We start from the raw sequence: 10,972 nt of genomic DNA, 5'->3' as shown, positions 1-10,972 counted from the left end.
TTAAGTCACATGGAAAGTCTAGTCACAGATAATCTCATTTAAAGACAAAGCCTTTGTATAGAACCTCTTTACTCCGATATTAAATTTTAATCTCTCAATTTCGTTAATAACGTCATTGAAGACAAGCGGTACTTCAGATGACCTGTTGATATTTAATCAAGAAAATATTCCAATAACGTTTCAAAACGTAACTTTTGAAAACTTAATTATATCGGTTTTGGCAAAGATCAAACAAATACAAGGCTTGGAATTTTAATCTCGTGTACTAGCTACGTGCTTTTATTGTTTGTGTTAAATTAATATTCTTCGTGTTTTTAATACGCAAATAACTATATATATTTTGATAACATTATCATCACGTATCGCATCAGCTTGTAATATCCCACTGCTAGCCATAGACATCTTTTCCGATGTAGGAGAAGCATCAGATCTTAATTCACCACGCTGCTCCACTACGGGCTGGTGGATTTATTCCCTACTGGGAGTCTTGCTTTAAAAAGTTTCAATTGACATATATTTGTTTTCTATATTGTCCATTGCACTGCATCGTTAGGCCCAGGAAATATCTACCGACCAACAGTAATAATCCTTCTCCTATAAAGAAAAAAAGGCCTATGCCCAGCAGTGAGATGTTACATGCTGAATGAAAGAGTAACAATAAATTTATATATCTTATACACACTTTCGATCATAGTTTTCTTTCCCATAATTTATATTACTAGGTCAGCCAACAAGCGTACGGCTCATCTGATGATAAGCTATTACCGTAGTTTATAAACGCCAGTAACGCCAGAAGCATTGCAAGTACATTGCCGACTCTACTCTCCACCTCCCCTCCAGGAGGATATATCATCCACTCTATTCATCCACTACAATCTTAACCACCGCAGTCTAATACAGTCCACTGCTGGACATAGCCCTCCAAAAGTTCGCGCTAAAAACGGCGTGAACTCATGTGCTTTGCCTATAGTCACCACGCTGAGCAGGAGGGTTGATGACCAGGGCTGGTTTTGTCGCACCAAAGACGCTGCTGCTCGTCTTCGGTCTGTGTATTTCAAAGCCAGCAGTTGGATAGTTATCCTGCCGTCAGTTGGCTTTTCAAGTTCCAAGGTGGTGGAACCGTGTTATCCCCTATTAGCCTCTTACGACACAAACGGTAAGAGTGGGGGTGGCTATATTCTTACAGCCGTAACTACACAGCATCTTAAACTATTGATCTTTTTATGATTTATTTTATGATATTACATACAAAATCCATACATAAATTTACGCGTTACTCAGTTAACGTTGTACGCTCATAATTGTATTTGCTGTTTAAGACTTTGAATTATAACTCAAAATCTGTCTAGCACTCAGGCACTAACCCTGACGAAATTGCTTCTCTACTTGGCATGCTGATGCGGTTACCCTGTGATGGTGTAATTTATAAGTTCTTAACGTTTCCACGTTTGGTACAAGTCTAAAGTGAAAATAAAAATAATGCAACGATTTTGAATTTTAAAAATATTTACAAATTTTAGTTCTTTAATAGCTGATATTAAACCAAGGTCGCTGACATGACAAATGCATGCAACAAAATTAATTCCAATTTAAATAATTGTTAGTTGAAACGATATTTACATAAAGACATAAACAAAATTCGACTTAAAGACAAAACTGATGTATTTTAGGGGGTAGTTGCATAAAATATAACTCAATGTCCTTCTTTTCTGCTTATAGTCCTTTTAAGTCAAAGAATGCCGTACAGTCTCTGAAAATAAAAACAAAGAATCTCTATATAAAAATATTATATTACTAAAAATTATATTTTACGACTACGTTAGACTGGAATGCTAAGGCGCAGTTAGTATAAGTAAAAAAAAATAATTTTGTTTTTATATTGTTTATTGGCGATATTTCAACATTTTCAGTACCCATTAGGGAAAAAATAAAAAAAATATATGGAAACGTTTGATAGCCTGCCAAACCGAAAATAATAATTCATAATATTTAAATGGTATAATGTAACAGCCATGTTGTTAAATGACATAAATATAGCATTTCAAGAATATACTTAGCCGTAGTCACTTTAACATTGACATGATGAATGCCATCTAATTGGACTAGAATAATAAATGATTTTGTCACACTCATAATATATGTATATATTCTACTATAACGGTTCTCATAATAATGAGTAACTTTGAATAAAAAATGGATAACGATTCATGTGAATAAATGATTAAACATTAAGTAACCCGTATTGGCCTGTGACATTCTACTATTGGGCAAAGGCCTCAACTCGTTATAACTCAAGCATATTACTCCAATGCGGGTTGACGGGTATCTTTCCGTCATGAGTTAGGAACGCGCATATATCTATGATAACAATCGGGACAACATTTATTAACTTGAATAATCAATGAAAGTTTTAGTTACTACTTTTGCCACCTTTAAGCCCTAGTTCTATAAAAGAATATGAAGGAGCTACGCAAGTAAAACTTCAAAACACAATAAGTATCATAGCTTTTTATATAAAACTTCAATCAATCAATCATTACAGCCTATACAGTCCACTGATGGACATAGGCCTCCACAAGTTTACGCCAAAAATAACGTGAACTCATGTGTTTTGCCCATAGTCACCACGCTGGGCAGGCGGGTTGGTGACCGCAGTACTGGCTTTGTCGCACCGAAGACGCTGCTGCCCGTCTTCGGCCTGTGTATTTCAAAGCCAGCAGTTGGATGGTTATCCCGCCATCAGTCGGCTTCTTAAGTTCCAAGGTGGTTGTGGAACCTTGTTATCCCTTAGTCGCCTCTTACGACACCCACGGGAAGAGAGGGGGTGGCTAAATTCTTTAGTGCCGTAGCCACACAGCACTTATATAAAACTTACGTCATATAAAAAAAGTATAAGATCTAAGTCCATTAAATTTGAATTTAGATTGTTCCAAAATTGTTATAAAACTCAAATTAAAGACTAAATTACAGTTGAAATGAGCAGAACAATCATTAATCCACTTCACACTAAAGAACTATTATCATTCTCAACTGTCGTAATTATGTCTGAAATAGTCTTTTTACTTCATAGCCATTACTTTGTGTTATTATTCATCGTCGGTTATAATTATCAAAACGTATGTAAAATAATTTCTGTGGTTAGACTCGTGGGATGTAACAAGATTTGTATTGAACGAGACTAGTTGATCTGGGAATGGGTTGTAAATGAATGTTTTTCTTCCAAGCTTATAATTGGGATAATTATCTGGGAATGGTTGCTATGGTTGTAGGCTCAGCTTTTCTTATCCTCGATATAATTATCATTTACTTGCCACACATGCGTCCCCTTTGACACTGCATCTCTTCATCTTGTTTAGGGTCTGCCTCTATGTCTCCTACAAGGGACAGAAAATGGCAATGCAAAATTTCCAACAATAACCCTATTCCCTTTCACGAGTCCATACGACTGCAGCCTACTTTCCAGCATCTTGTCGTCGATGTAGTTCACACAAAGGCCGTGTATACTCGTAATAGATCTTATCAAAACCTGTTACGCCGACATATATCTCACCATTTTCATTTCAGTAAATTTAATGTTTATTTATTTATTTATTTAAGCATACTAACAATATACATATTTTTACATTGATATAAACACATTATACAGTAAGATCCTTAATACATATATCAATAACTAGCATGCAAAACATTCAATATATATTTTTTCAGCTTACATAACACAAAACAAAACCATTAATTATTAAACAAAGGAATTATTACAAAAGAGAAAATTGATAATAAAAAAAACTACGCTTTTTTTTAAAATGAATGTTATGCATGTTATTTTAGTATATGGTCTACGTTTTGCTGCGATACATAAGAACTGGTTTTACAGATAAAACCTTTGAGGTTAACTTTACACGACTGACTGTAAATGATTGGAATTATTCAATATATCAGCCAACTTCAGAGGAGCAGCGTGGTGGATTAAGCTCTGGATCTTTTCCTACACACTATAAAAGGCCTATGCCCAGCAGTGGGATATTACAGGGTCAATCAATCACTTGACACTTAATGATTGATTTTAAATATGGCTTTAAATCGTTCTCGCCTTTCATCTAGACTGAGATCATGCAAAGTTGACTTTACCCTTACAGAAATTACATTGAAACTAAAGAGCTATTAATAATCATTCTCAAGAATATATTAGGCATGTGATAAATTCTGAAAATAATAAAATGAGAGACGCAGGCTTGTAAAATTGATTGTTGTACTTATAATAATAATAGTTGACCTGCCTAATATTGTTCTGCCACACGAGTAGAGATACGAGTATACCTAAGTGTAATAGCCTAGGCTGTATTCTAAGACCTGCCAAATATACACACAAAAAAATGGGTGAAGCCGTTTCGGAGGAGGTCGGAAACAAATATCGTGCCAAGAGATTAAGAAACATGCATTTGTAATGAATGTAGAGATATTTATATAATAGCAAGTGATCGTCCAGTGTTCGAAATTCGACAATAATTAATTTTAAATTATAAGGTGAACATTATCAAAGTTCTGTTGTCAAAGACTGTACTTCTATAATAATAAACAATAAAAGTATGTGTATGTATATGCGTGTGTGTGTGTCAAATACGTGGATGTGCGTGTAATGTTTTTTTTTTTTAATCTGTTTAACGTATTTATGCATAATTAAAAAAAAATAGCATTCTACACTCATTTTCTATATAAACTATAAGTTTGCGAAGTTCCATGTTTCTCCGTTCGCGCAGGTTTGGTAAAAAGGGGTACAAAGTTTCTGCTCCACGAATTATTAATAATATTTAAATATTTGTTTCAAATGTTCACAAATATTCACATTATGCATTAGTACTTACTAGTAACTTACTCGACAAGCGCGAAGCTTTCAAGGGTATTGCTCTAGATGCTAAGGGCAGGCGTGGTGACCAAGTCTATGAAATAAAGTGACACCAGTAGAGTGTAATACATAAGAAGAACACTATAAAAAATAAGTATGTTGTGTATTGTTTGTGTAAGTATGTGTGTATGTAATGTATGTCTGTGTAAGTCTATGATATTTTAATAGAAAAATTTGTCGTTCGTCGGATCAACTTTACTAGGCATTCACATGACTGTCGATCTGTAATCTGTTTAATAAAGGATATGGGCTTTCTAGAGTCCGTGGATGTTAATATTAAATTAAAACTAAAAAAAAAGTTATTACCGGCTGCCGACGAAACTCCTGTCTTAATAGGTTATTAAATATTAAGTTACGACAAAAATAAAACACAACACACAATAAAGGATAAAATACAACAGTTCCGAAATATGAATAATAAGCCACAGTTCGTTTAAACCGAAAATAAAAATCATCATATCAAGAATATCGCTCTGGCGGGTACATCGTTCCATAGCTTAATTGGCTAGAGCGCCGACACGGTCAGTCGGAGACGCGGGTTCGAATCCCGCTGGAGCGGTCAATTTTTGATATGATATTCAAAAAATGAATAATAAATAATAAAACATACATTTTTTCACAATAATAAGTCACAATAACAAGTAAATGTAACAAACAATACTCTTATTGTTTTTTTTTTTTCTATAGTAACGTTATTTCACATAAATACGAGTATAGTGCTAAGGAAATATAACGATATATGAAAATAGTTTTTTTTTCTCCTAAAAACACGTCAAGTGTTGTTGATACAAACATCTGAAACTGTAACAGCAATCAAACTTGTCTTATGTTCCTTAGATTATAGATTTAAATGGAAATATCGTAATATTTCAGAAATGAAATCCGTAAGAATTTCATCCGAATCATTGTTAATTTTTAAATATACGTAAACAAAAAACAAAAATAAAAAATAATAAAATTTAAATCAAACAATGATGAATGATGATGAGTATTTATTCCTGTATCAAGGGTCTGGAAACAGAAAATATACAAGCACAAATGTCTAGACAATAGCAAACTTTGTTGCTTTTACTTACATTACATGTGCCATAATCAAAGATCGACTATCAGTGCGAAAACCATAACTGTTACCACTGTGCTAACACGTCGTCCTGATATTATTGGCTACAAATAAACCATTTCCACTATTAGCTATTCTGTATTAACGTTCGGGGAATAGAAACATTTCACGGTATAAATCCGAACGAAACTCAAGAAATAAAGTTAGGAAAAGTTGTGAGGAAAAATTATTTGAGATCATGTTACATGGAGACGGCGGGACGCGATACGAATTTCGTATTTGTTGTTATTTAATAAACGACAATATTATATACTTTTTTTATCTCTACATAATGTAATAAAACTGTTAGAGTCGTGTGGGGCGTTTTATTAAGTAGAATGAAGTCGCTTAAGTTACTTATGGAGTTAGGATTGTTTTGTGAAACGGATTTAAGTTTTTTTTGGAACGAACTTCCTTATGGGGCGTTGCTGAGGTTTGCCCTAGTTGGCAAAAACGTCCGTAACGTTAAAAAAGCGTAAGATTGTATAGTCTATGTACAATGTCTAATGTATAGTCTACGTGATGGATTTTATTATTATTATATCATTCGATAATTATTATTTATTTTCATAAATCATTGTAAATAAAATAAAGGTGTTAAGATAATTTTGTAAAGTAGTTTTTTTTTATAATAATGTTAGCACACAACACCTGGAATGTTGAAGACCTCGACTCTCCCTAAGAGCTTTGCCTACCTTTATTACCAGAATAATTACATTACAGCCTATACAGTCCACTGCTGGACATAGGCCTCCACAAGTTTACGCCAAAAATAACGTGAACTCGTGTGTTTTGCCCCTAGTCACCACGCTGGGCAGGCGGGTTGGTGACCGCAGGGCTGGCTTTGTCGCACCGAAGACGCTGCTGCCCGTCTTCGGCCTGCGTATTTTAAAGCCAGCAGTTCCAAGGTGGTGGCGGAACTGTGTTATCCCTTAGTCGTCTCTTACGACACCCACGGGAAGAAAGGGGGTGGCTATATTCTTCAGTACCGTAGCCACACAGTACACCACCAGAAGAATACAATTAATTAATTGCTTTTAAGCAGTGCTATTTAACTGTGTGTATTACTGATTCCTATTAGGGGAGATCCGCCATGAAACGGACATTTAACTTTCAAGTATTCTTACATACTGTAGTTAAAATAATAGGAGGTCTTTAACTGTCCTAAAGGAATTGGGGGTTAATATTGTATAAGTATTTATACACAATTGAAGAAAAAAATTAAATTTATTATAAAAAATACAGTGTTTTTTTTAATGTTACTTATGTCCGTTTCATAAAACAGATAGCATTGAATAGGACAGTGGGTGTTTTGAAACGGCCTAACTATGAGTGCCATACTTTGAGCCACATGAATACTCAATATGTCACAAATTATATGTTTTAACATAACAAGTTCTCAGTAAATAAGTCAAACACTTTAGTTCTTACAACATAAACCGAGATATAAAAATAAACAATTACAGAAAAAACAACACAAAATTATTAGTCTCTCAACTTCTTTGTCTTAGCTTTAATTTGTCAACATTAACAGTAACATCAAAAAATTAAATTAAAAAGTTTTACACACAATAACACTTATTCAGTAAGTCTAATACTGTGATACTACTCTGAGATCAAAAAATAATAATAAAAAACATAATTAGACTCAACTTCTTAGTCATGGTATCAAATAATTAATCTAGTATCAATAATATAGATTTTAAAATATAAATCGCAAATTGTTAGTTTTCTTATTTTCTATAATTCTTATTCTACATTTTAAAATAATCAGTCTTCCGTTACATTATGTATTCCGTTACGTTATTGGAATACCTATTAATTGCAATTATGACAAAAATAATTATTTGTACCCTTCAAGCCACATGTCTCGTGTGCCCATTTTTTACAAATGGCACACACTAGCCAGTCAACACTGCTGCATAAATAAGATCCCTTACAAACAATGCAATAGTCATCCGTTTTATTATTATTATTTTTTTGAGTTTTTCGCTGCTTACGTTTGCCTTTAGCCTTGGATGTAGATGCTTTAGATGATGATGCCTTAGAGGAAGGTGGTAGATTATATGTTGATCCATCAGAATCGTCTGATTCTCGGAGTGAAAAATCGGAATCTGACGACTCAGAAGATGACTGCGCTAGTTTTTTAATGTTTTTCGAAGTTTTCAGTTTATTATTTTTTTTATTAATTTTCTTTTTAGCTAAACGTTTTTCCATTAGTGCATCCTTCTCAGGCGTGTCAGTTATAACGGTGCTCTTCATCTTCTTGGATCGGTTCTGAGTATTCTTTCTAGGCAACGCCTTTGGATATGGTCGGACGCATTCAGGAGATAAAACCATGGTTGATGGATTCGATACTGAGCCTGTTGTTTGTGAAGGTGAGGTAGACAGGATATCAGCAGATGTTGGAGGAGCATCGACAGTTGATGGAATTTTAGCACCAAGTCCATGGGCGTCATCAGTTGTTACTTCAGCATCTCGAAGCTCAGGCATAGGTCTATCAGTGACAAATGATGTCAAAAAATCATCCTCAGTGAATGTGTTTCTGTTAAATGGGTGTATCCCAGTTTTCTGAAACCCCGCAATAATATTTTCCATAGAAAATGCAGCGACATACGCGGTGTTGGCAAATTGAGCCACTTCGTATATAGATACCGTTTTTCCGGGTTGAGATATCATCCATGCATTCATGGCCTCCCTGTATCGGGCTTTGAAAGGACCATATACCGAAACATCCAGCGGCTGAAGGCGATGGCTACAGTGAGGTGGAAACGTCAAAATTGTTATGTGATTGTCTCTAGCCAACGTGACAATGTCAATTGTTATGTGGCTAGAATGATTGTCACATAGTAATAAACAAGGGTTCTCCTCAGACGGCTTCACATACTTGATGAAGTGTATCATGCTCCTGTAGAAACTCTCTTCAGTTATCCAACCACTTGGATTGGCTAAACCTAATGCTCCTTTTGGACAACCTTGTAGCATGAATTCCTTGAAATGGACTCTAGGAAACACGAACACAGGAGGAACAGTGCCACCAGAAGCATTAATGAATCCAAGCATAGTGACTAACTGTCCTCTCTCTGTCGATGTCATCTGTCCAACTTGTTTACACCCTCTAGTTGCAATTACTTTTGGCGGATTAGTCACTGTTAAACATCCAGTTTCGTCAAGGTTCCATATCATATGGGGTTCAATTTTCTTTTTATTTAATACGTTTGCTAGATTTTCGTAAAACTTACCAACATTTTCTTGGTTAAAAGATGTAGCCCTGGATAAAGACGTATTTTCTGGTTTGCGTACCGATAATGATGGATTTCTTTTCATGAACCCTCGAAACCAATCCTTTGTAGCCTTTTGTTGCTCAATCCACTTTTCAGGTGCGACATGATTCGCAGCTGCAAATTGGTAAGCGAGCTCTTTAACCTGTTTTGTTGTGAGTCCGTAGCACATCTTCGACGATCTTTTTAAATAATCTGTAAGTTGGGCCTCTTGTTTTTGGCTAAAAATTCGTCTATTGCCAATATTGGGATTATGAGTATACGTACTTAAAGGCTCTTTAACTTTCTTAACGATATCTGCTAAATATGATTTTGATATTTTATATGCTGTCGCAACAGAACGAATAGACTGTCCTTTTTTTAACACCTCTTCTACCGCAGATTCTATTGCAGCTTTTTCTGGACGAATTCTTTTCTTTGGCGGCATCTATATGAAAAAAAAAAAAAAACAAATAAAACAACTTTTGAGAAACTACAGCATGCAGGAGTAATGAATCGGACAGGCATCGACGCATTGAATCGGACGTCCGTTTCAACGCGTCGTTACTTGTCCGATTCATTGCAAACATAACCTACAAGTATTATGCCCAAATCAAAATACTTCAAGTAATGTTGAAATTATAACTCACCATTCCGTATCTTTTTGACTTTATGTAGCAACATATACAACCATCACAATTGCACCTTTTGATATGATCAAAATGTAAATCAGTTCGCAAATAACAGTTTTTTTTTACTCCACACGTGCTCTTCAGCAACATGTGAAATAGCAGACAGAATAATGGCTGCCGGAACCTGTCATCACTGTGGGTTTATCTATGGACACCAGTGTTGCCAACAACCAAAAAACATAAATGGTTTCGTTCAGATATTTTAAAGATATCGATAGTGTCCGTTGCATAACGCGTCCGTTTCATTGCGTATCCCCCCTACTGTACGCTTTCAATCATCGTCAGATCCATTTCAGAATATTTATTTTCCTTGTAATATCTATATTTATCTTTAAGAAATAACAAGATAAAAACGATAAGTAATCCAATGTTATTGTATTTGAGACTACGCTCTTGTCTCTCTTTTTATTATTCAATTTCAATAAAAAATAAACTTAGATACAAACGTGTTATAGGGGAGCTACAATTAATGGCGTCTATTTCAAAGCTATGTTGATAACTAAATTATTACCATAGTGTTGTAAGGTATGAGCGAAAATGAGTTTAAAAAAATATGAAACAGATAACAGAAAATTATAAACATTATCTTGTGATTATTCAATAATACTTTTAAATCCAACTTTAAATAAGTAAAGTTTGATCAGATTCGATATCATCAACCAATACATTAACATAACACATCAACAAATACATTAATATAATTTTGAGAAACAATGTCGCAGAACTTACATTAAGTTTATTTCAATGAGTACTTTATGCTATGATGTTTTGTCTGTTATTTAAAATTTATCAGGTTTTTTTTTTACTATTATTGATATATATGTATTTGTGTATGTATGTGTATGTGTATGTATATGTATGTATGTGTATATGTATATGTATATATCTGAATGTATGTATATGTAAGTAAATGTATTTGGTGTACATGTACGTTTGTGACTATGTTGATATGTATGCTACATAACATTTTTGCGCCCCATCCCACACTTCTTATTTAGTCCTCTGCCCAAAGGTTGCC

General features: G+C 34.4%; 1 protein-coding gene across 1 annotated transcript; it reads right to left on the bottom strand.

The window, feature by feature from the left end:
- Nucleotides 1-3,303: 3,303 nt before the first annotated feature.
- LOC123665133 lies at nt 3,304-9,710 on the bottom strand. Its single transcript, XM_045599478.1, has 2 exons — nt 8,210-9,710; nt 3,304-3,374 (listed from the first exon to the last, which is right to left on the bottom strand). Exons 1-2 carry the CDS (start codon nt 9,708-9,710, stop codon nt 3,304-3,306), a joined length of 1,572 nt encoding a protein of 523 aa, XP_045455434.1.
- Nucleotides 9,711-10,972: the final 1,262 nt, after the last annotated feature.

This window comes from Melitaea cinxia, chromosome 23, assembly GCF_905220565.1.
Source record: "Melitaea cinxia chromosome 23, ilMelCinx1.1, whole genome shotgun sequence".
Classification (NCBI taxonomy): Eukaryota; Metazoa; Arthropoda; class Insecta; order Lepidoptera; family Nymphalidae; genus Melitaea; species Melitaea cinxia.
The sequence above is the reverse complement of the archived record's forward strand: the minus strand, read 5'-3'. Positions and strand labels throughout refer to the sequence as shown.

Excerpts from the sequence above, each read along its gene's own strand:
- LOC123665133 (XM_045599478.1), bottom strand. The coding sequence starts at position 9,710 with ATGCCGCCAAAGAAAAGAATTCGTCCAGAAAAAGCTGCAATAGAATCT. Across the intron at positions 3,375-8,209 it reads GGATGCACTAATGGAAAAAC|GAGACATAGAGGCAGACCCT; the intron begins GTTTAGCTAAAA and ends TGTCCCTTGTAG.